Source organism: Amblyomma americanum, chromosome 3, assembly GCF_052857255.1.
Source record: "Amblyomma americanum isolate KBUSLIRL-KWMA chromosome 3, ASM5285725v1, whole genome shotgun sequence".
Classification (NCBI taxonomy): Eukaryota; Metazoa; Arthropoda; class Arachnida; order Ixodida; family Ixodidae; genus Amblyomma; species Amblyomma americanum.
The window spans coordinates 175,459,925-175,481,798 of record NC_135499.1 but is presented as its reverse complement, the minus strand read 5'-3'; the positions used below and the strand labels follow the sequence as shown (position 1 = coordinate 175,481,798).

The 21,874-nt window shown below is 48.3% G+C and overlaps 2 protein-coding genes across 8 annotated transcripts in view; both read left to right on the top strand.

The window, feature by feature from the left end:
- The first annotated feature begins 133 nt into the window (after positions 1-133).
- LOC144125476 (putative serine carboxypeptidase CPVL) lies at positions 134-11,728 on the top strand. Its single transcript, XM_077658867.1, has 5 exons — positions 134-488; positions 1,835-2,051; positions 4,726-5,056; positions 6,867-7,233; positions 10,739-11,728. Exons 1-5 carry the CDS (start codon positions 385-387, stop codon positions 11,172-11,174), a joined length of 1,455 nt encoding a protein of 484 aa, XP_077514993.1. The 5' UTR covers positions 134-384; the 3' UTR covers positions 11,175-11,728.
- A 5,659-nt stretch (positions 11,729-17,387) lies between these two features.
- The window catches only part of LOC144125480 (sodium-coupled monocarboxylate transporter 1-like), a 52,881-nt gene continuing 48,394 nt past the window's right edge, over positions 17,388-21,874 (top strand). For 2 of the 7 annotated variants that reach the window (XM_077658877.1, XM_077658874.1), the window contains exon 1: positions 19,215-19,512. The gene's annotated coding sequence lies outside the window, so the exon portion shown is untranslated. Of the gene's footprint in view, positions 17,543-19,186; positions 19,513-21,874 lie in introns of those variants that run through there. The other 5 variants (XM_077658878.1, XM_077658873.1, XM_077658872.1 and 2 more) reach the window with 5 other exon arrangements.

Genomic DNA, 21,874 nt, shown 5'->3' with positions numbered 1-21,874 from the left:
CTAAAATTTCTTCGTTCATTGCACTTCTCTGACAATTCATTTATCAGGATCTCTTGCACACTCCTATTTGAAGAAATGATTTCATTTATGATCACACCGTCAATGTTGAAAGCCGACACATACAAACACATACACAGAAAAAAGGGTGTTCACAGAGTGTTCACACAGTGTTCGGCTGCCCTCCTCACGCCTGACCACGACGTACGCCAGCTGCGTCGTGACACAGAGCAAATGTTAACACCCCGCTCTCTGCCGCGGCCCGAAATCATTTCGCACAGTGAGGCATGAGTCAGACCTGGTTCCCAACGAAATCAACGATGAAGGAAATTGAAGCAAGCACCTTCGTCGGCACGTGGTAAGTGTGCGCCCGGAGAAGAAGAAGAGATGGCTCCGGTCGCAACAAGGATGGCCAAGTCGGTGCTTTTCGCGTCCTTCCTGTGCGCGAACGTGGACGCCTGGGTAACCAACATGTGGAAAGTCTACAACGTGTGAGTATACAGGGCACACGTTTTCCCGCAGGACGAACAACTTCGATGACAATTCAGGGTGGAGAAGCAAGAAACGCGTTCATCTGAAGGCGTAGTGAGTTGAGACGCTCGCTTGCAATGCTTTCTGTGAAACCACGAAGGGCAATGCACCATCCAGGGAATAGTAATTGCCAAGAACTAGAAGGAGGGCATCCGCAGACGTAAAAGAGGATCTCAGAGCGGCCGAGTTTAACCTCACAAAACATATAGCCCAGCCCAAAGGGCTCCTCACGCGACTGTGTCCGCTTCGTCGTCCTCGCGGCTCTGCACGGAGATGGAGTTTAAGGCGCGTGACAATATTTTAGGTGGGTGTCAAGTAAATTAACAGAACTGTGGTGTGAATAAACAATAACAATAATAGCAATAGTTGGTGTTCCAGAGCCACCTCTCGCGGCCAATCATTAATTTAACTGGCGCGTGCCACGGTGGGCAGTTTGCTCACAATCCGGTGAGCAGGTATTGACGACGCCACAACGTCACGTGACCTAGGTAGCGCACTTGCCACCTAGGCTGCTTATCTGGGGATTTTTCGCTCACGGTGAACGACGCGGACAACGGACGCCGATGACAACGCCGGCTTTTCTGCGACACAGGCTCCACAACGCTGTCGCATTAAAAGGGTCTTTCTAAGGCAAAACACTTTTTTGCAGAAGCAAAGACTCTATTTTATGTTTTTATGTTCAACTTGTAAGGAGACAAAACGCTGCCCTTCATTCCACATATTTAACAGCGTTTTGTTGACTCTGCACGGTCAGCCTACCGTAGGTAGAAGTGAATTACGTTATGCATTTTGTAAGCTACAGTTGGCACCATCTAACCTCGGTTCGCGAGATGAACACATGGGGCCGCTGGTAAGTATATGAACGGCTAACAAATGTCGAGTGGCTTGGCTATTGGCTATCGTCCTTGGCCAATCGAAGGGCGCACGGTAATCGCGGGACACTTTTGCGTGCCATGTGCTGAAAGAGGGTTTGGGACTGGCCTCCTGACACCAAGGCTAAATTTTTATTTCGCACCCCTTTTACAGCCTTACTGTGCATACCATTATGCTGAATCTACAGGCGTGGTTCCCCGCGGTGGCTTTTGACTCTGCAACAGAGCACGAGGTCATAGTTTCGATTCTGGTTCAAGGTAAAAAGCGAAAATTCGGGTACTGAGGCCTTGGTGCTCGTGGTCGATACCTCGTGGTCTTCACTCCGCGTGGCGTGTCTCGTAGCTCTGGTGCTGTTTTGGCACGCATAAAGCTATTAGCTAAAACGAAGGCGTCATCTAAGCGGTGGCCATAACTTGATGAACCATCTCTGCAGTAAGGGTCAAGACCACGCAGCCGGTCACCTGCTGGGCGATGTCGGTGGTCCGCTCTTCCTGACGCCGCTGATCGAAGCCGGCCAGCTGGACAAGGCGCTCAACCTGAGCCGCGTTGGTCCGCTCTACACCGGTGCTGACCTGCTCAGCTACGCGGGATTCCTCACCATCAACAAGGACTTCTCTAGCAACATTTTCTTCTGGTTCTTCCCCGCCAGGGTTAGTCGAACGCGCACAGCTCATACCACGCTGCACTGCGTCATGCTTGGCAAGGAAACCAAAAGTTAGATACCGTCCTGACGTAAGCGCGTTGGTGATTTACGTGTTGCAGTTGGAGGTAACGTACTCTTTGTGCGACTATTTTTGGCTTGGAGATTTCATTTCAGAGGTCGTAGCGTAAACGCGAATGCCAAAATTTAGGGGTGATCAATTGGACAGATGTGGAGGAACTGCTATAGCAGTTTAAGCGACGGCGTTAAGCTCCCATTCAGCGGAGAAACCGCCGAAGTTGTTGGCGTTGTCACGTCGAGAAAACTCCGGGTTGGTCGAGAGGGTCATGACGACACACGTTGAGATGTGAAATCAAAATGATTAAACAATGAGTTAAATTGTGAATATGAGGTCATAGCACGACTCAAACGTCATTATTACATGTAAGGAGGTAAAGTAAATTAATTACGCTGCATAAAACATTGAGATAATAAGTTGGGAATCTAACCCGTGACCTTTGCGAGTCAGACACACTATGCCCCTAGGACAGCGAGGCACGTGTTCGTCCGACTTCGTTAAAGAGAGCCCTTGTTTGTCTCGTGGTGTATCACGTGGTCTAATGTGCCTACTGATGTGTGCTAATGATTATGTGTCATTACAAAGGGGTACTAATGTAGAAAATAGCAAATAAACATAAACACTGCCGTGTCATACCCGTTAAGGCGGAGCTTCAGTGTCTCTCTATTTTTTTTTTTTTGTGCGAGAGAACTAGTTAACGCGGTCCCGGCCAAGAATCTTGTGTGAAGCCTCAGAGTAACTCGGGTAAACTTAGATTAGTTCAGAGAAGCGTCGTGACAGCTGCAGCCAATGGAAGAAGCTCGGGTAAGTTCGGAGGAGCGTCGCGTCAGCTGTAGCCAATAGGAGGGTGACCTTGGGGGTGAACTTGGCCAAACCTAGCATAGCAACAGCCCATGCAGAAATAAACTAAATATTGCTGCAGCCGGGTTTCGAACGGGGCGAACAGATGAGCTTCGCTGGCCTCTGCAAGAGAGCACCATGCTGTCGCCGCAGCCGATAACGCCTCGTGTTAAACTGCAACACACTCTCGCGCTGTGCACTGCACGTCGTCTTCTTCATCAACTTCCATCTGCGACGCGAACAGATCAGATCAGCTTAACCTCGATCAGAGTTTAACCTGAGCCCAATGTCGTCTCCAGACGTGCCGATGACCCAACAAAAGGAAAACCATGAGCCAACCAGGCAAAACACATGCTTTCCCACGTCTACTCGGTTTAACTATGTTAAAACCCTACGACTTTTTTTTTTACTCGCCAATCTATGCGCATCTGATTATATCCAAATTCCATTCAGCTCCTGATTCTGTTCAAATTCTGATTATATTCTGAATCTGATCACCTCTTTAATTTTTGCTGTGTCAGTTTTAGTGATTTTCATCTGAGCTGAGTAATTCCTGGTCTGGTGTCTCCCTCCTCTCTCTTGCAAATGAAGAGGGAAAGAGTTGAGGGGGAGGGTAGCGAGGCAGCGGGGGTACGGAGGACGGCTGGCAGGTGGCAGGTGGAGCCACCTACCAGGTATGACGACGGTGGTCGCTGGTTTTTCTCTCCAACGAGGCTCCTACGCAATCGCATAAAATCAAGGAAGCGCTAATGTATGTCTCAAGAGTCATTAAGGCAGGGAAAGAGGTTTAGCTAGGGGGTAGGGGGGGAGTTCTAAAACACACAGCTGCAGCAAAAACGGCCAACTTCAATGGTGTAGAAGAAACACGAGAGGCTACAAAAGCGTGCTTTGTAACATAAAACCTGGACTTTACCTATGGAGCGTACAGGGTCTTTTCTTGCGATATCGCACAATATACCATGCTCTGGTTTATCGATAGAGTCGATGTATCGATACAGCCATGAGCTGTTCGTGAATATTGAAGAAAAAACTGCTTCCGGATTTTTCGACCCGCCGCGGTGGCTCAGTGGTTAGGGCGCTCGACTACTGAGCCGCAGTTCCCGGGTTCGAACCCGACGTCGGCGGCTGCGTTTTTATGGAGGAAAAACGCTCAGGCGCCCGTGTGCTGTGCGATGTCAGTGCACGTTAAAGATCACCAGGTCGTCGAAATTATTCCGGAGCCCTCCACTACCGCACCTCTTTCTTCCTTTCTTCTTTCACTCCCTCCCTTATCCCTTCCATACGGCGCGGTTCAAGTGTCCAACGATATATGAGACAGATACTGCGCCATTTCCTTTCCCCAAAAACCAATTATTATTATTATTATTATTATTATTATTATTATTATTATTATTATTATTATTATTATTATTTTTCGCCATCAATCCTGGTGCGAATAAAGCTGATGACCGTATAGCACGTAAATATGAACACAGACCACAGGCCATCTTCGATAACAGTTATAAATGACGGGCATTTGAACGCGGACATTTTCAGTTACGACATGTTAGGACGCCATTCACCCCTAGACAAAGTCCCATAGGCAGCTATTATACTGTAAAATCAAGGTTGGTTAGGAAAATTACCGCGTGTTTGATTCTGGAAGACTTCAGTGCTTGTAGCGACATGTCCCACAGCAATGAGGTTGGTGTTAGCGGAAGCGGGAACAGTTCGTTCTTTCACCTCGCGCTAGCCTCTCCCGAAGCCAGCATTTCGTTTTGCGCAGGAGAACCCCGCCGTTGCTCCCGTGGTTCTGTGGCTTCAGGGTGGGCCTGGGGGCTCCTCGATGTTCGGCCTGTTCTTGGAGCACGGCCCGTACCGCGTCGACAAAGGCGGCATCCTGCGACTGCGAAACGCCACCTGGGCGCATCGATACTCGATGCTGTACGTGGACAACCCGGTGGGCTCCGGGTTCAGCTTCACGTGGGACGAACGCGGCTACGCCCGGGATACCCGCGACGTGGCGCGAAGCCTCAATGAGGCCCTGCAGCAGTTCTTCACGCTGTTCCACCGGTACGCGGCGAACGACTTCTACGTTGCCGGAGAGTCGTACGCAGGTACGCACGCACTGTGTCCTCCTCCACATTCGGCCATCAGCCTTCGCGGATGCAAGGAAGGCATCTAAATCCCACAAGCCGCTTAGCGTTTACCGCAGCTGCCATGTATCGATAATGCCCAGCAGCTAGAGAGGGGTGAGGGGAAGCTTTTTTTTTTGCCGCTCATTGAGCCCTGTATGGACGTAGTGACTTGGAATATCTAGCTTTCCGTTCCTAACAGGAGCCTGCTCGGGTCCCACGCACATTGCGCAGCGTATTCTCGACAGTTGCTGTTTATAGGCCTCCCCTCACAGTCCCGTCACACTGGAGCTATGACCGGGCTCTATTTTACCCTCTCTCTGGCGAAAGACCGAGCGGGGGAATTTTTGGAATGGATCAGAGGAAGAGCACTAGAATGTCCACGCGATGTTGTCGCTACACAATTATTTAATTTAATATTTACAGTACATTTCAAGGTTGCAGAGAATCTTTCAGCAAGAGGCCCAAAAGCCGAATCTGCAAACCGTGCCTTCTCTCTGTGATCGCTGTCTGTGTGGAAGTCTATCCTGTTGCACCACCAGGCAGTTTGGGCGGGACAGATTTTTTATTTTTTTTGCCACCTTAATGACTGTCTGTCTTTTTGAGCTTGTGCGTGCGTGCGTGCGTGCGTGCGTGCGTGCGCGTGCGTGCGTGCGTGCGTGCGTGCGTGTGTGTGTGTTGTGTGTGTGTGTGTGTGTGTGTGTGTGTGTGTGTGTGTGGTGTGTGTGTGTGTGTGTGTGTGTGTGTGTGTGTGTGTGTGTGTGTGTGTGTGTGTGTGTGTGTGTGTGTGTGTGTGTGTGTGTGTGTGTGTGTGTGTGTGTGTGTGTGTGTGTGTGTGTGTGTGTGTGTGTGTGTGTGTGTGTGTGTGTGTGTGTGTGTGTGTGTGTGTGTGTGTGTGTGTGTGTGTGTGTGTGTGTGTGTGTGTGTGTGTGTGTGTGTGTGTGTGTGTGTGTGTGTGTGTGTGTGTGTGTGTGTGTGTGTGTGTGTGTGTGTGTGTGTGTGTGTGTGTGTGTGTGTGTGTGTGTGTGTGTGTGTGTGTGTGTGTGTGTGTGTGTGTGTGTGTGTGTGTGTGTGTGTGTGTGTGTGTGTGTGTGTGTGTGTGTGTGTGTGTGTGTGTGTGTGTGTGTGTGTGTGTGTGTGTGTGTGTGTGTGTGTGTGTGTGTGTGTGTGTGTGTGTGTGTGTGTGTGTGTGTGTGTGTGTGTGTGTGTGTGTGTGTGTGTGTGTGTGTGTGTGTGTGTGTGTGTGTGTGTGTGTGTGTGTGTGTGTGTGTGTGTGTGTGTGTGTGTGGCAGCCGCTATGCGCCTGATACGCAACTTTAACCGATGTGATTAGAGGAGTTGCAAGGAAGGTTTCAAAGGCTGCATTGCTAAGCGTGAAAGGTTGTGCTGCGCGCAAAACTTTAGAAAAATTTAGTTGCGAAAATAGCAAGCAATGTTTCTACTCGCCTGCGGACGAGTAAAACTCTATAACGAAGCTGCGCATGCCCCTCAACGGAGGCCCTAGAGCCAATGGCGTCGACCGGTTGTCGTGATGTCGTGATTAATCCTCTTGATCCGCATTTGACCCCTTTGCACATGCAAGCCGCCGCGATGTCTCGCTGGCAGGTGCAAGAAAAACACTATGCCATGACAATCGGTCGACACCATTGGCCAGAGGAGCTCCTGCGAGAGGTTAGCGGATGGTGAAGGCTCCTCAGATTGATGCCCTTTAATTCCAGGGCACTTGGTGTGAGCCATTTCCGACAGTGCTTTATAAGCTTCCAAAATGCGTCGTTAACTTCTATCACTGCAGGCAAATACGTGACAGCCCTGGCAAACCTCATCGACACGACAATTCATGGGCGAGTAAACATCAACTTGCGTGGTATCGCTGTCGGCAACGCCTGGCTGGATCCGGAGACGATGCTCGACTACTCGGAGTTCCTCTACCAGGTTGGTCTGGTGGACCGACGACAGGCGGACTACATACGGCGGCGAACCGACAGGGTGATCGGGCTGATACGGCACGGGCGCTTCGAGGACGCCTATGAAGTCATGGATCTTCTGATGGGCGGCTTCACGACGTCCACGTCGTACTTCAGGAACGTCAGCGGCGTTGACGCGCCCTACAACTTCCTACTAGGCGAAAGCAAGACTAAAAAGCAGCTGGACCTGTACAGGTATGGTTTGCGCGTCTGTGCTGAAACTGGGGCTGCGTACGCTGAACAGACGGGGCAGTAATTGTCGTGGCGCACTCTTCCACATCGTGATGTTGTAGACAGTAACACGCACGTACGCACGCAGTACGATGACGACCGCTGTGTAGCGCACACTGCATTGAATAACTGGCGAACGAAGAAGTAAAAAACAGCGCAGCGACGACGGACAAGAACGAAGAAAGAGGAAAGACAAGCGCTGACTAACAAATGAGGTTTATTGGGAAAAAAAACAGGTATTAATACTCTAAAAAAAACAACCAGGATGCATGCGCCTCCGCAAACACTTCTAATCATGGGAATCAAGGTACTTAATCGCACAATCATAAAGAAGCACCGAAGCTGTGCTTAACACACGTGTCACCATTCACGTGAGTGTGATACGCCTCACAAAGTTCACTTGTTAATTTTCCCCTATGCCTGCAAATAACGTTTCTCTCATGGAAAAGAGGTGTGCACATTTTCTTATCGAGATTCGGAGTTCCCGGGTTCGAACCCGACCGCGGCGGCTGCGTTTTTATTGAGGCAAAACGCTAAGGCGCCCGTGTGCTGTGCGATGTCAGTGCACATTAAAGATCCCTAGGTGGTCGAAATTATTGCGGAGCCCTCCACTACAGGTACCTCTTTCTTCCTTAGTTCTTTCACTCCCTCCTTTATCCCTTACCTTACGGCGCGGTTCAGGTGTCCAACGATATATGAGACAGATACTGCGCCATTTCATTTTCCCCAAAACCAATTATTATTATTATAACCCGGGATATTATTCAGGGCGCAGTCTCTGTTATGTAATGAATGTTGGATGATGGGGGGCCTTTCAACGAAGTATTATGCTGACGTAGACGGGTGTTCACACAATTTCTGTCTTGACCGATGTATTTCTTGCCGCAAGAAAACTCAATGTTACAGACCCAATGTCAATATACCCTTTCACTCAATGTCAATATACCCTTTCAGCACATGGCGTGAACTTATTTTCGTGGTTAATGTTGCAGGCTCTACTACCGGCTGTTTTTTGTTTTTAGTCTTTGCTTTCCTATCTACTATGGCACATATTTTCCCACGTTTTTTCGGTGCTGAGAACAGCAACATCGTCCAACCTTGCGTTACATAACAGAGATTGCCCCGTGAATAATATCCCGGGTTCTCCCGATAAGAAAATGTGCACACCTCTTTTCCATGAGAGAAACGTTATTCGCAGGCATAGGGAAAAATTAACAAGGGAACTGTGTGAGACATATCACATCCACGTGAATGGTAACACGTGTGTAAGCACAGCTTCGGTGTTTCTTCATGATTGTGAGATTAAGTACCTTGATTCCCATGATTAGAAGTGTTTGCGGAGAAGCATGCGTCCTGGTTGTTGTTTTTCTAGACTATTAATGCCTGCGTTTTTTCCAATAAACCTCAGTTGTTAGTCAGCGCTTGTCTTTCTTCGTTCTTGTCCGCCGTCGCTGCGCTGTTTGTTACCACGTCCATGATGCAGCAAATCGCTCAGTTGTCGATTCTTCTGGTGAACGGACAACTCGAATGTCACTTAGTGAACAGCGGTAGTCTCCCAAAGGCGCCAAGCAGTGCCGAAGTAGACGAAACGCCAGTGCGATTGTTGTCACCGAGCGCGCTTAAATTCGTGCACACGAAACATATACAGTTCATACAAGTGACGACAACGATAGCTTTGCAATAAATTCTACATTGAGGTATGAGTGAGGGGCATAACGTCGGCCTGTGAGCACTATATATAGAGCACAACCTGGCTGACGACGGCGACGGTTGGATGCGATCAGCGAAGGCAGTCACTTTGGTAAGAGTATGAGCGCGAGTGCGTAGGAAGGCCAGTGGTGGCGCTACGATAAGGCCAGTGGTGGCGCTACGATGTCATGGCCGCTGCATTGGCTTGGATGGCCTCAATTGAGGGGAATTCGTAGCTCTATTCTTGAGTTGTATCCGAATATGGTTTCCTTTCAGCGAAGGCTGTTGTACGGAGTTTACTACGGCGAATTGAGAGCGCAAACCGCCCCAACATTCTGTTACGTGCGATAACGTTTCATCACGTGACCAGCTTCAGGCACGTGACAGTGCTCCTGTTGCGATCGCTGTGGTAGCCCATGTTGGCACAAATTCCTAGACTGTACTGGTAGCAGCACAACGATAGCTTTCACTGAGTTCAGCGCGTTACGCAGCAGAGCGTAAGCACTTGGCCAATTATAAGGCGATATCATTTAATGGCTCATACGAGTACTCGCGGTGACCGTTACGGTCCGTTACATCGCCACCTAGGTCACGTGACCTAGGTGGCGCTCTTCTCCTCTGTTGTGAAACGAATTCAAGCGCGGCAAATTCAAATCGGAGCAATAAGTCGCAAACGGCTTTCGCCTTCCAGCAGTTAAGAGATATCTAAGTGCCTCCAACGAATTTTTTTCTCCTTACTTTAGGGACCGTGCTTTAAATGCTTTCAAACTGTTCCAATGTTACCTACACGGCAGAATAAGCCGTTCGTTGACTAAAATGGCAAATAGAAATAAGACTGCTTCCATTTCTACGTGCATCAAACCTTGGATATCAAATTTCCGCATTCGTTCCAGAAGCACACGGCCGTAAAGATGCAGGGAAGAAAAACGCACGTCCGGTTTAACTGTGATGGGCCAAAGTTTCGAATTTGCACGAACGGGAACGAGGAGCAGCGGAATACACTGGACGATCGAAAAGTTAACTCTAGCTTCGAAAGCAGGTTTTACATAGCGTCAGAGAAACGATTTTATGAGGTATAGACAACTAAAAGGAGCAAAGGTATGAACCGGTCGACAATATGCGGTTGCTTGATCGCATTTCTGGCTTGAACACATGCGTCGCGCATTGGCAGTTAAAGGTTTATAGACACCTAATTTTTGGGTGCGTGTTTTCTTCTTTTTAATGATGTGTAAGGCATTATTACACATGAATTACCACATGGTATTCTCTTACGACCGCTAAATGATTTATAATCGCATTTATTTCTCCTGCTGTTTCGGTTTCAGCAGCCGAATAATGACTGCGACGTCAAAGTTTGCGTGCAGGTCACGTGAGACATGAAATAAACTGGGATATAATCGCTGCTTCGCCGTTGTAATTCCCTACAATGCTAAAGCCAGCCTGCCTCAAGAGCCCGAATGACGATGAACGCGGCAGCAGCGACTATATTGCAGTTTTTCATGCCTGACATGACCTATAAGCACACTATACGACGTCACAGGCACCGTTCGGTTGTTGAAACCGAAACAGCATGACAGAAAATTCTGATTATAAATTATTTAGCGTTCGTAGGCTAATACCAGGTGGTGATCCATGCATAATAGTGTCTTCCGCAAAGTCGTACAAAAGAAAACATCACACCAAAATTGCGTGTCTATACTCCTTTAGCGAGGGCAAACGTTTCTTCAACCACACACTTCCCACCATGCCTGTCCTCTCACGGCTGGTCTGCGCGGTGCAGGTCCTACTTGGAGAGGCACGAGTTCAGGCAGGCCGTGCACTTGGGCAACGTCGCCTTCAACAGCGGCCGCGACGCGGCGTCGCACCTCCTCTGCGACGTCATGCGCACCGTGAAGCCCTCGTTCGCCTCGCTGCTCGAGAGGAACTACAAGGTGCTCGTCTACAGCGGCCAGCTGGACGCCGTGGTGCCGTACCCGCTCACCGAGAACTTCCTCGCCACCCTTCACTGGTCGGGTGCGGAGGCCCTGGACGCCGCTCGGCGTCGGGTGTGGCGGACGTCGGCCAGCAACGGCTCCGCGGTGGCAGGCTACGTCAAGAAGGCCGGCAATCTGCTGGAAGTGATGGTCAGGGACGCGGGACACTTTGTGCCGTACGATCAACCGGACGTGGCTCTGGACATGATATCCAGGTTCATAGACGGCGCACCGTTCGATTAGTGGTAATCGTCATCATCATCACTGGCAGGGGTGTGCACGTAAATGTGTGTGTAGTGGACTGAACTACGCAGTTTTTCGTTGTAGCTTGTATATGTTCCAGTCTAATCAATCAGAAGCAAAGGAAAACCCAAGTATGGTGCCGAGGTCCAAATGTCGGGCTTGCTTTAGCTTTTCTCGTCGTAATTTTGACATTTAGCGCTTTACGTGTCCGTGATAATGAGTCCATAAGACGACGTAGTTTATGTATATATTTTGCGATATTAGAACAAGGTGTGGCTTGTATTATGATTTTCAGATGTCTTATTTATGAAATAATGAAGCGGTATGGAATGAACTTGAAATGCCAGTTTTTGTTTGCATTACACATTTTGTAACAGGGGTACTTCAGTTGCAACAAAACTACTGCCTTAATTTCCTGCCCACGAGAGTACTGAGTGCAGAAATATGTCCTCAGTAAACCTTTTTAATTTGTTAATGTTATGTAGTATTGTGGATCTCATCATGAGTTGTATAGAAAGGGCAGTCGAATGCACATTATAACACCCAAACACGAAATGGCCTCATGGTCTAATAGATTTGCACAGTTGCATAAATATCAATTGGATATTTGGGCACGCAAGTGTTCAACCCAGCCATATTCACCTGCAGAGGCTATACCGATAAAAAGTTTCATTTTTTTTTCTCTCTCTCTCTCGACCATGACAAGGAAAGCTGCGTGACTTTGAACCTGCTTTGAATATTGTTTCAGATCCAAAAGAACACGGAAAGTACAGAATTCTGCATGGTTCGAAACGTCTAGCGTCCTTACGTGTTCCACGGTGTGTAGCTCAGAGTCATTATAAGTGCGCGATTTGCACTGATTGGATTGCAAAACATTTGTTTCGTCAGAAGGCAAAATGCAGATGGTCCGTTCTAAGTGGTTATCAGTCTACGGTTGACAGGGACCTGTGTAGCCCCTTCAATAGCCCGGGTTTGAATGCCCAGGTCTAAGCTGACCAACACGGCCTCCCATTGCTCGATACTAGGAACTTGTATTAGAGACTCCGGTGGCGGCTACTCTTTACAGTTCCACAATATGGGATCGTAAGGGGCTATTTCGCCACATAGTGTACATTCTGGGTCATAATCACCGGGAGAGAATTTTGATAAGGAGTCATTAAGGATCGCGTCTGGAATCGTCTCCAGGCGGTCTCCTGCTCCTTATCTAAGGTTTTGTCTGGAGGAGGGAACATCATCATTTCTAGTTTAAACTGATTAGTAGTGTCGTGATATGATGCTAGGCCGTCCTTCGAGGAACTCTCAGTAACTACCGTGTCCCCTGCTCGGCTGACGAATACGCGAGCTTTGATGTGTGCCGCTTCGTTACCAGGATTCCCCGAGTGAGCCGGGATCCGTATCAACTCAATATAAGTTTTTTGTTTGACCCAATATGTTCATACAGAAATTCTGACCCTCGAATAATTGCGTATGGCGAATTTAGAGTCGCTTAGTATAGAATCAGCATTGGTTTTAATGATGGCAAGGGCGATAGCCGCCTCTTCCACTGTGTCCAATAGTTTGATTGATGGTTTGGAGGGAGAGTATTATCGGCATGAGGAACTGGGCGGTAAGAACGCGTTACACACTTAGCGATTTTTCATCCTTTCGAGGTAACGACAACCGCAACTCTATCTGCCTCTAGACGATGTCTGGTCAGCGAATAAGCGCGGGACGCGGCAGCCATTGAAGATTTCAAGGAGTAAATGTTTAGCCCTCGACTGCCAAGAAATGAACGACCGGGGTGGACATCACCTTTAGTCACCGTTTACTTCTCGCCCTCCAGGTCTACTCCTTTTAAGTCACCAGACTTTACGGCATCTTTGCATACACCCACGGCAGCGGCGACGAAAGAAGACCGCACCGATACGGACCCGAGCAGCATCGAGGGAACGGTGCGACGGACACCGCAGCGCCGGCTGCCAAGCATTGTGCCTCAATACACACACGCGTGGATCACATTTTTTTAGTGTGAAAACCCTGTTAGCCTAGCCCCCTACCCCGCAAAATCTCACTGCTTGCTTGAAGCCTCTATGCGAGGCACGATAGAAAGGAAACACGCATAACTGCGTCCCTTGGGTCAGCGGACACCTCAATCGTGCTTTAAGTTATGTGGCGGTGGCGTCCACGTGTGAAAAACCGTACTTTCGAGAATATTTCGTGCGCCACGTCATGACGCTCAGATCGATCATCGCCAAAACAACTCGATCTTCATGATGATGTGCACGGCCGAATTCCCTATATGGTGCACTACAGTGTCTATGTTCTTAATCTCTGAAAGCTATTCGCACGCGGACGTCTAATGGCGCGTTCACACTTGGACATTCGGCGGCGAGAGCGAGCGGAATCCGCTGCCGCGGCAGAGATTTTGAGCGATAAATTTGCTTTAATTTCTATTTCGGGTGATGATTCTTCACCTTTTAGGCTTAAGAGGGGGGTCGATTTGTTGACAATGGTTCCTCTCCTGACCACCAGATGGCGCCACTAGGTGTTTAAAAAACTCAGAATGTTAGAAATGGCGTAACTTCAGACAAAATAGCTGCATTTAGTGTACGAAAGCGTGCATACGGTTCTGGTATGTAGACAGCATCGATTAACCTCTTGCCACATCTGTGTACGCCGTGAGCAGACGACACACAGACGATGAGCGGCGACGCGGTGGCCGGGAAGTGTGAACGAGACAGCATTTTGGCGGCCGCGGATTCCGCTCCACTTTGATCTTAGCCCGCCGCGGTGGCTCAGTGGTTAGGGCGCTCGACTACTGATCCGGAGTTCCCGGGTTCGAACCCGACCGCGGCGGGCTGCGTTTTTATGCAGGAAAAACGGTAAGGCCCCGTGTGCTGTGCGATGTCAGTGCACGTTAAAGATCCCCAGGTGGTCGAAATTACTCCGGAGCCCTCCACTACGGCACCTCCTTCTCCCTTTCTTCTTTCACTCCCTCCTTTATCCCTTCCCTTACGGCGCGGTTCGGGTGTCGAACGATATATGAGACAGATACTGCGCCATTTCCTTCCCCACAAACCAATTATTATTATTATTATTATTATTATTATTATTATTATTATTATTATTATTATTATTATTATTATTATTATTATTATTATTCCGCTCCCTCTCGCCGCCGAATGTCCAAGTGTGAATGCGCCATAACGCGGCTAGGCTCTTCGCCAGTTGAACAAGACCTCACGGGAACCTACAAGTGAGCTGGTCCATGCAGGACAACCTGGAGCGTCTCCCCTGCTCTTAAAGAGAAATTGAAATGGTTTTTTTGAGAATTCGAGGTTACTAAAGAATTCGAATCTATGAAGCTTCTAGGTATAAAGCATGCAAAGTAGTTTCGCGCTAGCATTTAAAACGGTGATGTTATCTTCGATTAAAACCGTGACGATATTCAGACTTCTCATCACAGCGCTGGAGTGCGGGGTAACTCGTAGTGACGTCATTATTGCCAGAATTACTGAATTCCGCTGCCTTCGTCTGCATGCTGCCATGCGCTGCCGCCATACAATTCTCCGTGAGCTTCACCTTCGATGGCATTTGTTTTCTTCCTTTAAACAACTGCTTCGTGGCTGGAAGCTGAGTGCTGTTGTACTTGACGTCATCAGTGCAGCCTCTGCCCGTCGCTGTGCACTGTAGAAAAGCCTGGACGCCGACGCCGCTTTAGTCGTAGAATACGTCACCATTACAAATGCTAGCGCAAAAAGATTTCGCATGCTTTGTCTGCACGTTTAACACATTATTCCGCTCGTTTAAACTATTCGAGTTATAAAACCTCTTGAGTTGCCCTTTAACACAGCTGGTGAGTCGGGCGTCTTCGATTCCTTATGTTATTGCTATCCAGGAATGTCTCTTCGTTTGTTGCTAGCCGGTGGTATAGTTTTGGCAGCAGTAAATAAAATTTGTGACTGCACGTATTGTCTGTTCCCAAGAGCACGGCTTGCCGTGGTTGACATGCAGGCTGTTGCACTCTTTCACGTTGTGGGGTCGTATTTGCTGCAATTATTAAAACCCCGCATCAACAAAGAAGACATATCCAACAGGAATCGGGGACCAGTAATAGGTAAGTTCATTTCGAGCACACAAAGTACATGTTTTATTAGGCAATAACCTAAATGAATGCAGCAAGGTATCTACGAAACGCCCCCTCCCCACCCGCGCACGCACGCACACACGCGCTGGAGTCAGGGCGGAAATTTGGGTTCCTTGCATTATGGTAAAGAATATCGCACATGTCCTGCCACGTTCCTATTTGCTCGTTATTCTTTTTTATGGTGCAAACAGACACTGGACTCGCCGTGGGTATCTTGTTGGATCTGCTCCGTTCAACAATATTTCATGCTAACTTCATTACTTTAGACCAATTTCTGATGTAAAGTTTACGTTTCTGACTAAGAAGCTAAGAAAGTTGAACGCAAATTACAGCAACTACTAAAAACTCCGCCCAAAATGTTGAACTCAAAAATTACCATCTGTAACTGCATCCCGCCAACATTTGCAGTGGGATACAGGAACGGATTCATTATGCAGTCTCACCAGCTCATCATGTAGTCATGTAGTTTTATTAACAGAGCCTTGGATAATTTCACCTTTACTTGGAGTTTGATTCTGCCTGGCCTGTTCGGTTCTAATATATTCACGACAGACAGGCCTTGCGACTGTCGAGGTGGCGGCGGACTCGTTGTTCGCTGAGAAGCGACTTCTAAAATGTTCTGTCCTCAGCATAATCACGATTTGGAAATGATATGGGTGTGCTGTGACGCCTCCTAAGTATGTTTGCTTACCAGCATCCGCTATCGTATACAGGGTGTCCAGGCTAACTTTAGCCAATCGTTAAAAAAGAAGATATTTGAGGTAGGCCAGGGAAACCGCTTACTTACACCTACAAACAGGCTTGCGCATCATTTGGAAGTTTTTGTTTTGCAATTAAATAATTAGCAATTAAGATAATTTTTCTAAATGCGTAAATATGACTTTAGACAGCAACTGTAGATAGCAAAGTTGGAGAGCACATTCAGAAACCCCCATTCCATTTATTAGCCATAAAGAAAGCTACACGTGTATCTGTTTTCCGAGCTCCAAAGAAAGCCCGCGAATTACAAAAAAAAATATCACGTGACTAGCGCATCCGCGCGCCACGATTGTGCTGATCTCAATCCTGGCATGAGTGAATGGAATCAGCTGCTGGCATTGCGCGACGATCCCATTGCTCCGGCAGGCCGATGTGTCGACGGCGGTTGCACCGTCACGCTTGCAGACTGGCTCGCGCGTACGTCGTCCACTGGTCGACCTGGACGGACCGCGCGAATTCCGCTGGTCGTTTGGAGCAACTCCGTTCCGTACGGAGCGCACTAGGTTGATCCGCTGACCAGCGGCGGATCTCACCGGAACTTTTAGTCGGCCATGTCGTCACTTCCGAAACATATATGTGATTTCTGGTTATTTTTAGAGCGTGCAGGAATGTCAGCGGGGAAGACTGAGTGCTGTTTCGCGCGCGCGCGTTTTTCGTGCGTACGTCGTCTTCGTGACCTGCGTCATGACGGCTACAACTCTTAATTATGGCATCGTGTGGAATTGCAATAGCCCTCGCGTTGTCTGATGAGAGCTCGTTGGAATCTGAGTCCGCGCACTCAGACAGCAGCAGCGACAACGAAAAGTACTTCTTCGAAGCATTTTTCGAGGGACATTTCGCAGAAGCCCCTGCGGAGGGCAATTTCCTCGTTGGAAATTGCCCCGTAAGCACTCTGCAGACATGCGATATATATTCATTTATGATTACCTAGAGCATAACTGTGCTCCTCATTGCCTACGAGGTTCACCAAAATGCGGTGCGCCTCAGGCGTAACATGAACAAAACAAAACGACTGGTAGGTTCCATCGCGAAAGAAGTGCCGGCTCTCGTCGTCTGCTTACGCGTATTTTGGCGCCAGAATTGCCAGACCTCAACTTCCGGAACCAGTACTTCCGCTGCGCGCTCTACATGTTCCGCTGGTCGACAACGGTCGCTGTGCTGCGAGGCGGTTTGGGGCGCTCTTTTGAGATTCGAGCGCCTCGCTTCGGATCCACCAGTGGAATTCGCCATAAGATGCGCTCGTGATTTGTGGTATCCGTCACAATTATTCTTGATTGATGGACGTATAGAAGTAGCAAGAACAAAGCAAGTAAGACCGTTCTGGGAATGTGCACAACGCGAAACAGCTGTGCAGCATAGGCTAGTCGGCATTGCAAAGTGCTGTTTTGTCGTGGCAAAGGAAATTGTGGCTAGGATTTCTGTGCGCGATATTTTACAACTGATCTTAAATTCGGCGCGAATGTCGTCTGAAAGTCCTACCCACGTGCGTACATGTACTAATCACTTTTATTTCAATATTATATACGTGGCAGACCAAATTAAACATGCAGCTTCCCCCCGCCCCCCGCCCCCCCCCCCCCCCCCCCCCCCCCCCCCCCCCCCGGTGGCCTTTCTATTTTTTTTCCTTTGATAGAACTGTCTCTCTAAGAAATGACTCCCTACCTAGCAGGGAATTCAGTTCATGTGAGGATTGTTTCTTGAGGAAGCGTACACTAACTGCATCTGTAATGACCATAAGAGATCGGGGCAGTTTTCTGAAAAGAGAATAAGATATAAGAAAATATGTCCGATTTTCTAAAGTCACCTTTAAAACCTGCCTACTGATTGAGCAGATTGACTTTGAATGGTGAGCATACCAAAATTTTTTCATGCCCTACGGCAGCTCACTGTCGCTAAATTTGTGTAGGCATTTCAAACTCTTCGTTATGATCGATTCTAGTATATGTTACCAGACAGCAAGACTTTAATGTTGCCTGGTTTCAAAGGAAAATTGAAAAATTTACTTTCTGAGTAAAGGAAATGACACAGTATCAGTCCTCACATATCGGTGGGCACTTGAACCGCGCGTAATGGAAGAGATAAAGAAGGGAGTGAAAGAACAAAGGAGAGAGACGTGCCGTAATGGAGGTCTCAGAAATAATTTTTGACCACCTGGGGATCTTTAACGCGCACAGACATCGCAAAGCACACAGGCGCCTTTTGCGTTTCGCCTCCATTGAAACGCGCCGAGACGGCCGAGTTCAAACCCGGGAACTCCGGCTCAGTAGCCGAGCACCCTAACCACCGAGCAATCGTGGTGGGTCGTTTCAAAGACGCGCCGAAAGTTTCTAAGCAAACGATGCAGTGATAATGGGACTCTGTTATAGCGGCGTCTTAAATGCAGTTCACCTTTATTGCTATGCGGTGACAGAATGCGCTAAATGAAGATTCAAAGAATTATTTTTCCACGGACGTCACGGTGGGGTAAGGGATGGATTTAGTGCTGGGATTTTCACACAACGGTGTTGTTGATGGGGTTGTCGAGGAGTAGGTTGTATGTGAAAGAAGCGCTGTTGCCTTGCTGAGTGAACCCGAGCAGTGCTTTCAGCACCCTTCTTTGTAGTGCGATGCCCGCTTTCCCCAGTCTCTACTGAATGAAGGAGAGCTGTGGCGCCGTCTTTTCGATGCATTTGAGCTTTCTGGAGCACATGCAACGATGGTGAACTCTTGTAGGCTTTCTTTAACATACTCTTCAGATGACGTTGCAGAAAGACAACACGTCAGAAAACGCGGCATGTTGTCTTTTTTTTTTAACGCACTCGCGCCCACACTAACCGGCGGTCGTACTCTTCTTGAATTCCTACGGAGACAGGAGAGGCGGTGCCAGCGCGTTTAGTCAGACGCGTTGAATTTGAATAACTGTTGAATTATAACAAGCTAAGTATTCTTCCTTCTTTTTTCTTATATATACGCCAGCCGTTCTCTGCTCTAAGGCACCGATTTGGTCGCAGACAGTGGGAACGGACCAAAGAATTAAGGGGCTCGCGCACTTTTCATGGCAACCTGCGACTTAGGCGCCTGATTGGCTCGCGTTCGCGCATACGTCAACGTTTTTGCGCGCTCTCACTCGAGATGAACTGCAACGACATTTGCTTCCGAGATTTGCCTCTTTCGGCATTCCTGCAGCAGGCGTGCACGTGAGTGACGGATTGACGAGCAAATGTCAGCGCCCACACGACGTGCTTACGAAGGGCACACATGCGCCGGGGACTGACGATTTGGTGACGTCCGTCTCTGAATTTCTTCCCCCAAGACAGGCTTGGTGACGCGCGTGTAGACTTTGTAATGTACCTGTTGCCGAGCCGAGATCGGAAGTAACTTCTAGAGTCGCTTTGTACACCTTTGCTACGCCCGAGCATTTTCGTTGGCCAGTGGTGTCGGACCTTTCAGGAGTGACGGAATCATTCCCTGTTGGTAAGGTCGTGTGTGTGTGTGTGTGTGTGTGTGTGTGTGTGTGTGTGTGTGTGTGTGTGTGTGTGTGTGTGTGTGTGTGTGTGTGTGTGTGTGTGTGTGTGTGTGTGTGTGTGTGTGTGTGTGTGTGTGTGTGTGTGTGTGTGTGTGTGTGTGTGTGTGTGTGTGTGTGTGTGTGTGTGTGTGTGTGTGTGTGTGTGTGTGTGTGTGTGTGTGTGTGTGTGTGTGTGTGTGTGTGTGTGTGTGTGTGTGTGTGTGTGTGTGTGTGTGTGTGTGTGTGTGTGTGTGTGTGTGTGTGTGTGTGTGTGTGTGTGTGTGTGTGTGTGTGTGTGTGTGTGTGTGTGTGTGTGTGTGTGTGTGTGTGTGTGTGTGTGTGTGTGTGTGTGTGTGTGTGTGTGTGTGTGTGTGTGTGTGTGTGTGTGTGTGTGTGTGTGTGTGTGTGTGTGTGTGTGTGTGTGTGTGTGTGTGTGTGTGTGTGTGTGTGTGTGTGTGTGTGTGTGTGTGTGTGTGTGTGTGTGTGTGTGTGTGTGTGTGTGTGTGTGTGTGTGTGTGTGTGTGTGTGTGTGTGTGTGTGTGTGTGTGTGTGTGTGTGTGTGTGTGTGTGTGTGTGTGTGTGTGTGTGTGTGTGTGTGTGTGTGTGTGTGTGTGTGTGTGTGTGTGTGTGTGTGTGTGTGTGTGTGTGTGTGTGTGTGTGTGTGTGTGTGTGTGTGTGTGTGTGTGTGTGTGTGTGTGTGTGTGTGTGTGTGTGTGTGTGTGTGTGTGTGTGTGTGTGTGTGTGTGTGTGTGTGTGTGTGTGTGTGTGTGTGTGTGTGTGTGTGTGTGTGTGTGTGTGTGTGTGTGTGTGTGTGTGTGGTAGATGGATAGAGTTGCATGATTATTCACTGGATTCGATCGGCCTCCATTCTTTATTCGTCATGCTGTACTTAACATATCTACATTACATTAAGCTTGGTCTGACGTCTTGTATATACGTTTTGTGCTCCGCGTGGCGGACTTCCGCGGACTTCCGTGCTGTCATTGGAATAGTATAGTCTGAGTGGAAAGAGATGGTACCAGTTTACATCTTCCTTAGCAACTGCGACTCAAAAAGCGAGTAAATTAAAAATAAACGTGCGCCTGAAGTATCGTCCGCGTTGCTAACGTTTCCTCGAATTTGTAACCAGGCGAGCACGGTTCATCGTCACTCTAATTTCTGGTGCGTTTCTATACAAAACGCTGTGTGACAGACGGCGAAGGCTAAATTATTAAAGGCGTCGTCCTTACATAATTTTTGCCATAGATTACAACTTAATATTCACAGATGCCCCGCCGATTTTTCTGTTATCTCTTTTCGTATCATTTTACAGTCCATGCGTTACTTTTCTACAAAATGGTCTGGGTGTTCGCACACTTGGCTGAGTGGTTGTATAGTTTATATATTTATAGTACCTCTATATACCTCTATAATATGTTTATAGTGCCTCTATAATCGAAGTTTATGATTGACCTTTCGTCATTAGGGTGGAAACAGCTAGGTATGAGTGATGGGGTTCGTAAGCAATTTTTTATATGTCCATGGCACGCGTTTTTGGCATGCGGCCACTGGTCACGGGTTCGTGACAGCCACAAATAGGGAGAAAGTTTTTACGTTCGTGTTCAATTTCATACATTCAGCGGAGCTAAAACGCGATAGTACCTGAAGGTAGCACGCACAAAAAGACCACTGTTTTTAGACTAAGCAACAATCTGGCAAAAACAAAGCAATTAATTCCATTACAGAAAAATATAGCCTACTGCAGCGTGCAACATCAGGCTGAGGCTGCTTTTAAGTTTTGTGATGAAGGCTCTCATCCCCTGGCATCGTACCAGTATTGCTAAAGCCACAGTGCATAAAAAAAGAAGAGAGGGGGATTCACACTTGGAGAGTTGGAGATGGTGGCAGAGTGAATCCATGTCTAGAGACCAAGGTGAAGACGAAACGGAGCGGCGAGAGGACTAACTTTGCAATTCGACTGAGCGAGTTCCGCTCGGCCAGATGTAGATCTCCCGTCACTCCAGGTTTAACCAGAGCTAAACCACAGTCAATTTTTTAGCAGTGGATATGACATCACTGGGCGGGAGCTTGATGATTGGACAAACAGTATATATACTGCGAATTGTGCTAATAAATAGAGATGTTTTGTCACGTTCTTGTGTTTTATATTACACCACAAAAACCAACTTGTTTGCCTTAGATGAAAGCGCTGCAAAGCAAGTCAAACGAAAATACACCACCAGAGTCTCTGGCGCGCTCTCCGCCGCGGCGGGCGGGCACTGTCAACACCTAAAATATGCTTACACCGTGATCTCGGCCAAGCGCCGTACTCAGTGAGATGAAGGAAGTTTA

Coding starts and splice junctions, on each gene's coding strand:
- LOC144125476 (XM_077658867.1), top strand. CDS start 385: ATGGCTCCGGTCGCAACAAGGATGGCCAAGTCGGTGCTTTTCGCGTCC. Junction 489..1,834: donor ATGTGGAAAGTCTACAACGT/GTGAGTATACAG, acceptor CCATCTCTGCAG/TAAGGGTCAAGACCACGCAG. Junction 2,052..4,725: donor TCTGGTTCTTCCCCGCCAGG/GTTAGTCGAACG, acceptor CGTTTTGCGCAG/GAGAACCCCGCCGTTGCTCC.